The following is a 13618-nucleotide window of genomic DNA, read 5'->3' on the forward strand; positions in this document are numbered from 1 at the left end:
CCCTGTGGCCCACATCATATAACGACGTAAAGATCGCCTGTTGGAAAGGAAACGTTTTGACTGGCCTGGCCTTTGCAAGTCTTCATTTATGAGAGGTGACTAAACTCTGAGAGAAGTGAGGTTTCTTTGTTTTAAAGAAATACAAAGCTGCAGGGCGCAGGGGGAATTCCTAGGCAGGCATCTTATTTTATGTGGGTGTGAAGCGTAAAAACCTTCATTTTTTTGCAAGCCGAGAGAAGCCAGGGTGAAGCGGGAACAAAATGAATATACCCGGGCTTTAAATACCACCTTGAAGACCCAGGCCAGCCTTCGCTGGCATGTCTGGGAGGCTTCAGAGAAAAGGCTGACCCACGGAGTCTTGGTTTTTCAGCAAAATGTCACAGGGGAGTCACCAAACTGCCATGCCGGACGAGCTGGTGGAGCCCAGAGCCCAGAAGGCCACGTAGAGGTGGTTCATTTCCGGAACCTGGGGCAGGTCTATCTTTGCGTCTTCAGGGGGGGAACATGTCAGAGAGGGCGGACGAAACAGAGAAAGCTGGCGTCTCCTGAAACCTCACGCCACTGCCCTGCTGGCAGGTGTGGGACCCTGGGTCAACGACACCAATGGTGTTTATGTCCATATTCTTAAATTCCATTTGGCTGGGATATCTGGTAAGCTCCTTCTTTGGGGTGATAGAAGTCTGAGTCTATGACATTCTGTATCCTTCGGTATTAACATTATTATGTTGTTAGTGGTGTAGTAAGAGTATGACTGCCATTTATATTACCCCCCCCCGCAAAGTACTTGTTTACCCTGAAAAGAAGTGGTTTAGCATAAAGTCAAAGTTATTAAACATCCATTTTCCAGACCTCTCTGTTAAATTTATATACATATATATATATATATATATACACATATATATATACACACACGCACACACACACACACACACACACAAATAAAGCTAAACCATGTGAAATGCTCCTAAGTCAGTATTATTATTTACTAGACTTCTTATTCCATCTTATGGTATTTTATAATAAAATATCAGCAAGCTCATAAAGAGGGCTTTTTTTTTAAGATCCATAATCTTTCTAACCATAACAAAAGAGCGGTAAATGTATTGTACAAGAGCGCGATGGAAAAATGTGCTAAAGTATTTCCATAAATCAAATGTAGCACTTTGGCATTGACTCTAAAGCATTAAATTTAGTAAATTAGAACCAGATGATTTTAAAATAGAAACTTACATAACTTTACGGTGTGATTTTTTTTTTTCTACACAAGTTTATCTTCATGAAGTTCCCTTGGCCGCTACCGTAATAGGTATTTAAGAAGGAAGGGCAGCGTCTGGGTATTATTCATCTTTGTAATTCCCATGATGCCTAGCATTCTGTTGAGCAATTAGTAAGCACTGGTGGACGGATGAGTGGTATCTCAGCAGTGATTAGCAAGTACAAGTTAATTGGAAAGGCAATATAAAATAAATATTTATACGGATCCGTAGGTAGACAAAACACTGATACCCCACACCTCACAGTAAAAATATGTCTTGCTTCTCCTTTCATAGTGAAATGTGTGCATCTCCATCAATGAATTTAAAATCAAAAGGTGGATCTGCTTCTCATTTGGGCCACCACGCCCCCAGCTACCATCACCCTGGGAAGTTCCTCATCTATAAGTCTCTGTTCTATTTCTGCCATCATAGGAGCCACAGAAAATGTTCCTTTCTGTCATTTCTCCTCTCACACACAATTTCACAACGTAGCTGGTACCTTAAGAAGGACAAGCTGGGAATTCAGTGCAACACAGAGACCAAGATGTTCCTAAATGTGGTGCCACATTTAGGGGATACACATGAATAAGGTATAGTCGTTGCCCTTTAGGAGGATACTTTCTGGCAAGAGGGTTCATCGGGACACTGTCGTTGAAAATGAAAGAAGCTCAATTCCAACTAGGTTAGGGAGAAAATGTGTTTATTGCCTTATGAATTGGGTTGTCTAAGAATGGACATCAGGTATGGCTTGATCCAGAGGCAGAGACAACAGCATCAGGGTTCTCTCTATTCCACTACTCCAAATATCTTTGCTTCTTTTTTCATGTGGACTCACTCTCTTACTATAGACACTCTGCACAATGAGGAAAAGAAGTTCACTACCAAACCTAGGTTTACAGACTATGATCCAAAGAAAGAGAGGTCTCCTATCTCCCAAGCTTCATTTACAAAATCTCAAAGAAGATCTCAGATTGACTCTGAATCACATGCCAATTTCTTGGGCCTGTCATTGTGGAAAGGAGGATATCTTCTATGACAGACCAGGTCTGGGTGGTTGTTGGGGAATCTTCATTAGCAGACAAATGGAAAGAAGGGTATTTATGCCATAAATATGAGGATGTAAAACTGACAGGGCTGACTGGATGTGGGAAGACGGTGGGGAAAAAAATCAAAAGATCAGTCTGAACTTTCAATTCTAGGCACCTTAGACAAAAGCAGCATCATAAATACAGGCAGATTAGTTAGAAACGGACATTGTTTCAATAGCAAGTTCATATGAATATTAGCCAGAGTCCTCCACAGAAACAGAACCAATAAACCAATAGGGTGTGTGTGTGTGTGTGTGTGTGTGTGTGTGTATGTGCAGACAGAGAAAGAGAGAGAGAGATGGATTTTAGGGAACAGGCACATGATTGTGGAGGCTGACAGGTCCAAAATCTACAGGGCAAGCCGGCAGGCTATAGACCCCGTGAAGAGTTAAAGAGTTGATGCTGTAGCTCAGGTTCAAAGGCAGGCTGGAGCAGAATTCCCTCCTCCCAGGGGGACTTTGTCTCTTAGGGACTTCACCTGATTAGATGAGGCCCACCCACAGGATGGAGAGTAATCTGCTTTACTCAAAGTCTACTGACTTAAATGTCATTCTCGTCTACAACATAGCTTCGCAGCAATGTCTACACTACTATCTGACCAAGCATCTAGGCTCTGTGGCCCACCCAAGTTGACATATAAAAATAACCATCGCAATCTGTGACTCGGAGGAGGGAGTGAGGTACCTCTGGACTATTTGGGTGCGGTAAGAGGTGAGAGTCTGGGACTCAGAACACAGGTCAGGAGACGTGATTGTCATCTATGTAGGAATGAGAGATAGAAAATGGGAAAATGCAGGGTGAGGACACAACCTGGGGGGAGAGCCTACCTGGAAAGGGGCGTGAAGTATTGGTGAGGGAAGGAGAAGAGGAAGAAGAGCCGGCTGCCGTGGAGGCCAGGAGAGGAGGCCGCTTCAAGAGAGGTGGGGGGAGGGAGGGGGCGGGAAATGTCAGGAGCTAGGGGAGGCCAAGGGCCCAGGAGGGCCCCCCGCACGGGCCCTCCAAATGTGACCTGCAGACCCCCAGCCACCAGGCCGCACACTGCACAGGTCCACAGCGAGGGTGAGGTGGCCATCGAGTACTTCACAGCCCTGACAGCTTTTAGACGGGGGCCATTTATATCGTTAGATTTAATTATAAAGACAACGGACAAGGCTTGTACGTCATATGTCTCTTGTACTCTGTTTTTCTGATGACGCGTTAAGTATTTTACAGTCCAACTGACCCATGATGGACTGGGACATGGGAGGCACGGGTGGTTCTCTGTGGACGGCCTGAGAGGTGCCAGCTTGAAGGGTGGTCCGTGGGATGGATGGCAGAGGCCGAGGAGAGGAGGTCCGGCGGGAGGCCAGGCCTCAGACTGCTCACTCAGGCCCTCTGGTTGTGGCAAGTGGAAGAGAGAGAGCGCCCGGCTTGATGTTGGGGGAGGGAGAGGTGCCAAAGGGAAGATTTGGAGGAACTGGATTGTATCCACACTCGCCTATCCACCATTATCAGGTATAAAGGTCTACAGTTCTTTCATAACTCATTTGGTGGCAATACCCGACCTGGATCGGCCCGAGGCAGTGCATATTCTTCATTTACCCCAGTTGGCATGAATATATGTACGTCTTCCTGCTGGAACATGAACGAGTTTGCAGACTGGATGCTGGCCCAGGTCTCACCGGGAGTTGCGTAGTATGGGGGATAGGTAAGTCTGGTTCTAAAACCTGAAATATTCAGAATTCCACAAACTCGTCTGACCTCCAGGGTTTTGAACAAGGAACTGTGGATCTGTCTTTGGGATGAGGAAGACCTGAACGTGTGTGTAGAGAGCAGGATGTGAAAGACGGGGGGTAAAAACGAGAGAAGGGAGAGCGGGAAGCTGAGTCCCAGAGTGGGCTTGGAAGAGAAGAAAACGCCCAGCGCTGTCTGTGTAAGGAGCAAAGATACTTGTCTTCCCAGCGACCAGAACTGCACGGGAGATGGCTTTTGAAGATGCAGAGGGGTTCTGAGACCGCAAAATCTAAAGCGGGGGACACGGTTCTGCAGAAAGAGCAGAAGAAGCCTTGCTTCGTCCCCCAGCTCTCCACCCTTCGGAGGACCAGCAGCTCCTAAGGCTGGTTAGAGCATGAATCGTGAGAACCGCAGGCACCGGCGTTCGAGAAACCCTTTGCAACACCCCCTCTTCTCCACTCCCTAGTTGGAAGTGACAGCGTGCCAAGACACAAGCAAATTAAGGGAACTTACACTCAACATCTGTAAACCCCAGTGGTGCGAGCGAGTGAGCCTTAAGGTCTTGGACACGTTCATTGATTCGCAGGGCTCCCCCTCGGCTTTGCGTAGGAGGAAGAGAGCCGCTCTGCATTTCTTAGCCCCAGTGGGCAGAAAGGAACACGCTGTCCACACGCAAGGGTGGACGCCTTCGTCTCCGCCACCGCGACCCGGTGCCCCGCCCATGCTGGAGAGGCATTCGTCCTGCAGACAAAATAAAAGACTGCTGAGAGCTGGAGGAGTTTGTTTGCTTTCTAAAATGAATCAAGCTCTTCAAAAGCTTGGCTTGAACAGTGCCGGGTGAGCTGTGTCCCCACACCACATTCCTCTTATCCTGTCTTCCCCCCTCCACCCCCCAAGGCCCTGCATTACTCAGATTCCTTCCCCTCGCTCATCAGCGCCAGCTGGCGGCCGCCTGGGCTGGCCAGACAGGCCCGATGCCCTGGGACGGGGCCCACTGGCCACTCGCTGGCCTCAGCTGGTGAGGGCAGCAAGGGACAGGAGGCCGGCTTCCTTGGAGGGCTGGGTCAACTGGCCCCTTTTAAGGGGCCAGTGCGGGGTTGGGGGGGGGGAAATGCATCTCCAAACCCTGAAGAAATAGTTTCCCCTGTGCCTCCAGGAAAGTGGGTATCTGGTCTTTATTTATTTATTTATTTTATTTTATTTTTTTCAATATATGAAGTTTATTGTCAAATTGGTTTCCATACAACACCCAGTGCTCATCCCAAAAGGTGCCCTCCTCAATACCGGGTACCTGGTCTTTAAAACACCTTCCTTCTCGCCATGCTCCCTGATTTCCCTGATTCTTCCCCCCCCCACCACCCCCCCCCCACCTCGGCTTCCATCTCCACCCCCCACCTCCACCTGGAGCCACACTGGATGCCGGATGTGGAAGGTGAACCTTAATGGCCCGTGTGCCTGGAGGAGTCGACTGGAAACAGAGCATCCGGCCTCATCCAGGCGCGTGGTCCATAAGCCCCTCTGTTTACCACACCTGGACAGGAGCAGTAAGTGGAGAGGGGAGAGGGGACAGCAAAGCGCCAGCACATCGCGTCACATCTTAGATACAGATGCAAGGAGAGGACAGGAAGACTTCAAACTTAAGAACAAAGAACGAACAGACGCGAGCAAGAAGGAAGCCTGGTGCGTTTGTCCCGTCTTACTGAATACAAACTACAGAGCAATGTTACTGTGTCCCGCGGTGCCTTCAGGAAGAACAGGCCATCCTCCCCCCGGGCAGGGGATTTCTGTCTATTTGGTCGTGGCAGATCACCTTGACCTTTGTAAAGATCCACGGTCTGCAGTTTCTACCAGCAGAAGAGACTTGCGGGGCAGTTTCGGACAACAAATTGTTTATTCGGACGAACCAAAGCCTGCGATAAGGGGATACCTCGCAGCTAGAGAAAACAGGAGAACGCCGTGCCAGGCAGTCTGCACAACCTTAACTAATAAAGTCCTTTTGCTCCGCCGAACATCATTCCTGTGCCCAGCGGGATACATATAAATAGTAGAAATGTAAACCTTTGCCCGCTTGGTTTTCTCATAATTTCGCCCCCGAGTTAACCCCCCAAATCCTTCGAGTAAAGAAAATGCTAAATGCTCAAGTGGGGCCTCATCATTGCTCGTCGTTATTTTACTACAGTGGAGCAAGTTGACTTGACATGTAATTTAATCTGTTTTGTTTTTCAGTTCTTTGCGGGGGGGGGGGCGGTTAGTAATTAAGGATTCCAAAGTTATAATAACACTATTATGTCTATATGTAGAAAACACCAAAAGCGTCACAATTACACAGTTTTTCAAAAGTCTAGTCGCCAGGGGCAATATACAGGGGTCTCTGTAGGTTTTTAGTAGCATGTGAGTGACACAGCATTACATGTATTTTTTGTCATGCTTTATCAAGGACTGATTGGGGTCTAAGACACTCTCCATTTTAGCACTTCCCCCTTGGGAAAATTAAAAGCCACCTCAAAGAATCTGTGATGGAGGGCAGAAGGCAGTGGGAAAACCGGGGTGGGGGGGAAGGGAAAGGATGGTATATTTTTAAAAGGACAATAACAATGACACACTTATAAACTTGGCTGAATAAAAGGGGGCAGTGAGACCTCGTAAAGCTGTCACAGTGTGGGAATCCGCCGTGTCATGCAATAAAGAGAAAATCTAGAGGAATCGTTCCTATTCTCTGTTGTTTAGAGCCCCACCCCATCCCAGGTGGCTCGTCACTGAGTGAGAAGAAGAAATAAGTCAGGGAGGCACCAAGTCAGAAGTAGTTTGGGGATCCTGAGGCAACAAGGCTTTTTAAGAAACACCACCCTCCGTTACAAATACCGTAAAATAATGTTTTGAACAACTCTTGCAGAAATCAGCGTTTATCTCTTAGACACTATTGTTAAAAGGGGGGTAGGAAGAGAAACTTCAAATAATAATAACAATAATATTAATAATTGTTCAAAGGGGAGTGGGGGGGAAGGGTTAGGATGGGATGGCCTTCGTGAGTCTCTTTTACCGACTATTAGTGGAGAGAAAGTGAATGAGATCTCCTTTCCCCAGCCCACGAAGAAGCAAGTGTTAGAAACTGTATCTGGAACATCTCTCTAATAATAGACTTTCATTCATTCCAAGAGCTTGACCAGCTCAGCAGATAAAAAAAAGGGCGATTGCCTGGAGTGAGAGATGTTCTTTCTTCTGCCTGCTGAAAAGTGACTTATTTTTTCCACGTTGACGTCAGTAAAGGCGGTGAGCATGGAAATGATTCAGGGCTTTGAGAAGACGTACGATGAGACTCAGTTACCTGCATAAATGCAGAAGGGGAGACAGCAAAAACAAGACAGGATGCCCTTTTACAAGTCGCTTGAAATCTCACTGTGGAGAAGAAGCGCCTCCTCGCAGGAGAAACAGTAAAGGCAGTAGCTAAGCACTAAATGACAAGTGGTACCCATATAGCTATGTACAGAATCATCTGGGGATCTTTTTAAATGGATAGACTCCAAGTCCCCACCCCAGGTCCACTGAATCTATAAGCCTTCATAATTGCTTTTTCAGGGAGGTCAGGTTAGGGAAGTACCAACCTGGGGCACAGGTGAGGGAAGAGGGAGTGGGGTGAGGAAGAGATCAACACTGGAAAGGAAAGGTCTCATGAAGGAGACAGGGTACAAGCCGGGGTAAAGATGGGATCTAGAGAAACACAATGATAAAGGGGGACAGTCCACACAAGTGGGGCTCGAATGCACAGATCGTTCCTCGGTTGGGTTCAGTCCCGCTCTGGTGGAGAAGCTACCTTATTGACTTGACTGACAAATGGGGTTAGAGGATGCTGGGGAGAAGTATGCACAGTGGTTCAGGTCGCAGACTCGGGAGCCCGAGAGCCTGTCTCCATGTACAGGACCTGCACTCATCTGCCTGTAACTTTGTGCAAGTTGTATGACCTCTCTGGATCTCAAGTTTCTTTACGTGTAACATTAGGATGCTGCAACCTACCTCGCAGGGTTGCCCTATTAGATAAATACGGAATGAAATCACGTTTGTGATATATAGCATAGGGCCCGGCACCTGTGGGGGGTTTCAACAATCAAGGTTGAATGTGGCAGGGGTCAGCTGGAAAACTCCCCATGGCTCATCTTTGTTTGGGAAGGTTTCTGGAGATTTACAGGGTTGAAAAGTTGCTGCCTCTAATTATTTTTGGAAATAACTTTGTTTTTTGTAGAAATTTTTTTAACCGATAGCAAACTAGAAATGGTGAAACATGGCCCTAGATTGGGTATTTCTAGATTGTTTCTCTATGGATATACAAGGACCTCTACTCTAGTCTGAACCCGAGGATAGATATATCTTGCACTTTTCTAGGGCATGAGTCAATAAACGTTTCCTGTGGAAAGCCAAATAATAGTGGGGTTTTTTTTGTTTTTTTGGTTTTGAAGCCTTTACCACTTCTATTACAACCACCCAAGTCTGCCATTAGAGCTCAAAAGATACCATGTAAAGGAATGGGTGCCCACGTTCCAATAAAACTTTATTTATAGACACTGAAATTTGAATTTCACATGATTTGCCCATCTCATGAAACATTCTTCTTTTTATTTTTTTTTCCAACCATAGAAAAATGTAAAAACTATTCTTAGCTCATTGGTTGTACCAAGACAGGAGGCCTACAAGCTATAGTTTTCAGACCAAAACATGTCCGGGAGCCAGAACTGGCAATAGGCCTGGAATTGGTTCTGGAAAGTCGCATCTTAGCTCCACTTCTTACAAATGCAAACCCCACGACTGCCCTCAAAACTCGAGAGTTTTCTCCATTCTTTTCCTGAGCATCACACAGAACCTCAAGATAACATACATCCTTTGATGTTACTTCTGTCCTCTCATTCATTCATTCATTCATTCGCTCAGCAGACATGTAAGTACCTGCAAAGTAGAAGCCTGCAGGGGACACAGAGATGAACAAGATACCACCCTGTCCCTGGGGGGTTCGCCTTGAAGCTGGGACAACAGAGATCAACCAGTATCATGGCACAATGTGGAAAAGCCTTATAAGAGGACTGTGTTCCAAGTACAATGGGGGCAGAGCGAAGGGAGGGAGGAGTTAGTTCTGAGAGGAGGATGTGGGCAGAGTGGGGGCGGTTGGCAAGGAAGCACAAAAGGGTTCGTGTGGGGGCTCGGCCTGACAGCTGAAGTGAGAAGAGAGGACATGCCAGGCAGAGGAACCCATCTGTGCAAACTCAGGACAGTACAAGGGTGTCTTGGAATTGGTGAGTCGCCCCTGTTTGGCTGCAGTGTGGGATGTGGGGTAGGGGGCACGGGAGAAGACGAGGCCAGAAAGGAAGGGTGGGCCCAAATCACAGTCCAAGCCAAAAAGTCTGCAGATTTTGTTTGTAAAGGCACTGAAGTGTCCCCAGCGGTTTTTAATCATAGTAGCAACATGTCCTGCTCTGTACTCTAGAAAGTAAACAGGTAGCAACGTGGAATATAGATTCCAGCAGGGAGAGATGGCGGGCCCGGGAAACTACAAAGGAATGACTGGAATAGATCAGACAAGAGAGACAGAGAATGGACCTGAAACGCTGATCGCTGTTACGAGCCAGACAACCCGGAGGCACCCTGTGTGGGGCACCCAGCCCTCAGAGCAGCAGTTTCGTCTGCTTTAGAGGTGACTGTGCTAGATTCCCGAGGTCACTTCCTGCCCTCACTTGTTCTGACTTTGCCCTTACTTTTAGAGAGCAGCCACATGGGTTCCTCCCAAGTTGTGCATAGGAGAATCTCTTCTCTCTAGCATCCACACGATTTTTTGCTATATCCATGCCCATGGCCATGGCGGCTGGAAAATCATTTGGACAGCATCTGGTGTCACTTCCCCCTCGCTCCTGCCTGTATCAGTGTCTGGGGAGATAGAGCCCTTGACCGACAAGCAGGCGGGTGGCAAGGCTGACGGGCGGACACAGTATTGGCGAGCACAGGGTAGGACCCGAGCCCCAGCATCCCGGCCCATTTTAGGAGGCTACCCATGGGGTTATGAGGGCGGTCCCATAAACCAATCGGCGATGTTTACACAGCATAGGTTAAACAGTGATTTGGGCACCCAAAAATCTCAGGTAATAGGCGGGGATGGGGCTGTTTTTCTATTCAGTGAGAGAACTTGTGTTTCCCCAGAGGGCTTTGAAGGAAACATATTAAATAACTAAGTACTAATAAAGCAGCTAAATACTAATAAAGTCATGACAACTATCTGCATTATGTAAGCTGTGTTAAGACCAGAGCTCAATATTTTAACTAATAGCCTGCTGCCCTTGAGTGTTTGAACAAAGGGTAAAAACAGAGAAACAGATCACATCATTCTCTGCTCAAATCGCTCCAGTGCCTTGCTGTGGCAGTCAGGAGAAAATCCAAGTGCTACCGCCTACCTGTCTGAGTCTCACCCACCCGTTTCCCAATCCCCCCAGGAGCCCAACTCCAGCGCCCTGGCTTTTCTGCTGTTCTTGAACACACCCAGCTCATTCCTACTCCAGGCGCTTTCCTCTATCTGGAATGTTCTTTCCCTAGATGTTTGAATGGATCCCTCATGTCCTTCATATTGAAGCAGAAATATTACCTCCTTAGAGGGGCTTACGTGACCACGCTCTAAACTAAGACACCCCCCCACACGCACCTGCTAACCCTTCTCTGTTTCCCTCTAGCAATTTTCCCTGCTTAACTTTAATTCGTGGCATTTATCACTCCAAACTGTATTACATATTCATTTAATTATTGCCCTCCACTCCCAGTAAGCCGTAAGCTCCATGAAGGTAGGAGCTTTGTGTGGGCGGCTCCTGTATCTTCCCCACCTGGAACGGTACCCAGCACGTGGTAGGTGCTCAATCGATATTTGTTAAATTACAAAGTGTCCTGCGAAACAGTGACACACGGATGAGGGCACCCGTCTGCCTTTTTCTCAATGCCTGCCACACTTAAGATATTGACAAGAGTCTAATAGTAATAACAGCTACAATTAATAATTAAGTGAATATTAATGCTTACATAACATATCATAATAATGTCATATACTATAGTAATAAAATAATATGTGATGCATTTAAATATTAAAACAATAATTAAAAATGGAACATTAATAAGTGAACATTTATTAAGACCTTACTATGTGCTGGGTAGTATTAACTTCTATCCACACTATCTCATTTAATACTCATTATAACCTAGCAGGTAGGCATTATTATTTTCTCCATGTCATACTTCAGGGCACCAAAATCAAGAAGTTAAGACATTTGTTGAGACTATCACAGTATACCCGACTGCGGTGTGACTAACGCTGATCCAAACTCCACTGAAATGAACTTCAGGTAGATTCCAAGTGTCCACTGAAGAGGAGAGAAGCAGGAAACCAAGGGGGCCACTTAGTACGATTTAAACTTTCTAGCTAGAGAATGAAATGACAAAAAGCCCTAGCAAATGCTTTGGAAACTGAAAGCATTTGGGGTGAGATAGTGTTGGCCTATTCAGTGGTACTCATCAAACAGGACAGAAAGCAGAGTCAGCCCTACTGCTTAGGAAGCCAAAGGAATGTTATCTAGATCTTCTGGAGGCCACAAGACTCATCTTACAGATGGGAAGGACTTTGACTGATCCAGGCAGACACCAAAAACAATTTCCTGCAAACTAATGACTCTCCCATAAGCCGGTAGGACTGTTAGGAAGATCCTTGTAGTACAATATGCTGCATGCTTAATTTGTGTTCAGAAAGACCTTGCAAAATCACTCGGGCTTATTTTCACTCCAAGGCTAAATGAGGAAAAGCAAAGTCCAAGTCTGAGGCCTGAATGGGTGTATCAACCTCATTACGACCAGTGGGGCGGGGGGGAGGGGGTCACGTCCAAGGAATCGGTGCCTTATTAAACTGTGATCTGGAGCCTTGTATCTGGAAACCACTTTTGCAGGGTAGCTGCTCGCCTGTTCTATTTGTTTGGATCATAAAAGTAAAAGTTTAATTCACTGGGAATTTTGGGGACAGGGGAATCAAACTGATTCTGATCCAACTAGGTCAGGAAAAAAAAAAAAAAAGAGAGATGATTTTTCCATCCAGGTCGTGTAGTCTGCTTGGAGTCCATCCCACTCAGGGACAGCTATTGTCTGAAATCACCGAGTCTCAATCCTGAGACCCAGTGCAAAGGAATTTTCCCCTCTCTCCGCTTCATCCTTTAGAAGAGTCGCTAAAGGTGACCCTTTCTGTCTTCTCCTAGGTGATGTCTTTCTCTATAGAAATCATGAGGCTGAACCGAATGTTCTGTGCTTCAGTGGAGAGACTGGTCTTTTAAACCAGGCTCCTCAAACAGTGGGCATTTTTTTTTGTTTCCCCGATAATAAGTGTTGGTGGGTTAATGGGTCATCTTCAGGAGAGAGGTCAGAAGGAAAACACTGCAGTGTTCAAAGCTGGAGCTGGCAACGCCAGCCATCAAAGAACACACTGCTCAGTGGACAGCCATGATGTATAGGGCATGCACTGGCCAGCCTCATCTAAGGGGTCACATCTAACCTTTATCCTCAGCAAAGCCAGAGGAGATCACTGAATGTGGCTGACACTCAACTCTCCGAGGCCCTGGGGAGAAGCCGGCTAAGGAAAGCCCTGGTGCCTGTGCTAGCGGAGTCCCTTTTCACAGAGAGAATTGTATTCTGGCTCCTCGCAGACTGACGTTGCAAGTACTTTGAACATTGAAAAGAACAAAAAAAGCAAACAGCCACAAAAAAGGGGAGGGGAGGGAGGAGAGAAAGAGAGAGAGAGAGATATCAGCAGGGGTAGTTAGTAAAAAGGGGCCCGGAGACAGAAAACCTTTTGTTCCCCGAATTCGTTTCATGTAGAGATTGCGAGGTGAATGGCTTTGAAATGAAATGGGTTTATGAAGGAGTTGCTAGGTCACAGGAAGCACGACTGTCAGACTGCTTTGTGAATTCAATTTCTTTAAAACTTAGGTTAATCTTAAAAAAGAATCTCCTTTGCCCGGGGCTTTTTTGGGGGGAGCGGGTGTCGGTGGGGGGGGGGGCTGAGGGGATGGGGAGTAACGTTCGAGACGGTTCCCCACTTCGTTTTATTTTCCACCCTTTGGGCTCCTGTAAAAAAGAAATGACCACATTACAAGTTCTTTGTCAGTTCTCCGAAGTTAAGAGGTGGGCGGGGCCCCACATTACCTTCGCCGGCCAGCCAATGGCTGGCGATATGCAAATACGGTCGGGGCTCGGCCGGGCTGCATCAAAACAGTGAGCTCAGAGGCTGTGCGGGAGCTGGCGCGCTGCGACTGGCAAAGCCGCCCCGGGGCCCGGACGCTCTCACTTTCATTTAGCACTGCACTCCATGGAGGCGCGGACACGCCAGCGCTTGATGCAGGCTGACTAGGGTAGGAAAACGGCTCAACCCACCGCCGCCGAGATGAAGTATAAGGTAAGAGGGTGCCTCTTCCGTCAGGTTTCCGCGCGCGCGTGTGTGTGTCGCCCACCGTGACAACTCCCCTGCAGGGACCCCTTCTGTGCCCCAGGGAGAGGGGGTCTCAG

The 13618-nt window shown here is 47.2% G+C and overlaps 1 protein-coding gene across 4 annotated transcripts in view; it reads left to right on the forward strand.

The window, feature by feature from the left end:
* NEDD9 (neural precursor cell expressed, developmentally down-regulated 9) overlaps window positions 1-13618 on the forward strand; it is a 184101-nt gene that overhangs the window by 122546 nt on the left and 47937 nt on the right. The window contains exon 1 of one of the 4 annotated variants that reach the window (XM_045057121.1): window positions 9314-9336. The exons of 2 other annotated variants lie outside the window; for them this stretch is intronic. Coding sequence is in view for 1 of the 2 variants with exons in the window: in XM_003985802.4 (XP_003985851.2) it covers window positions 13497-13508 (12 nt within the window). In the remaining variant the exon portion in view is untranslated. Of the gene's footprint in view, window positions 1-9313; window positions 9337-13315; window positions 13509-13618 lie in introns of those variants that run through there. One more of the 4 variants, XM_003985802.4, reaches the window with a different exon arrangement.

The sequence above is a fragment of the Felis catus genome, chromosome B2, assembly GCF_018350175.1.
Source record: "Felis catus isolate Fca126 chromosome B2, F.catus_Fca126_mat1.0, whole genome shotgun sequence".
NCBI lineage: Eukaryota > Metazoa > Chordata > Mammalia > Carnivora > Felidae > Felis > Felis catus.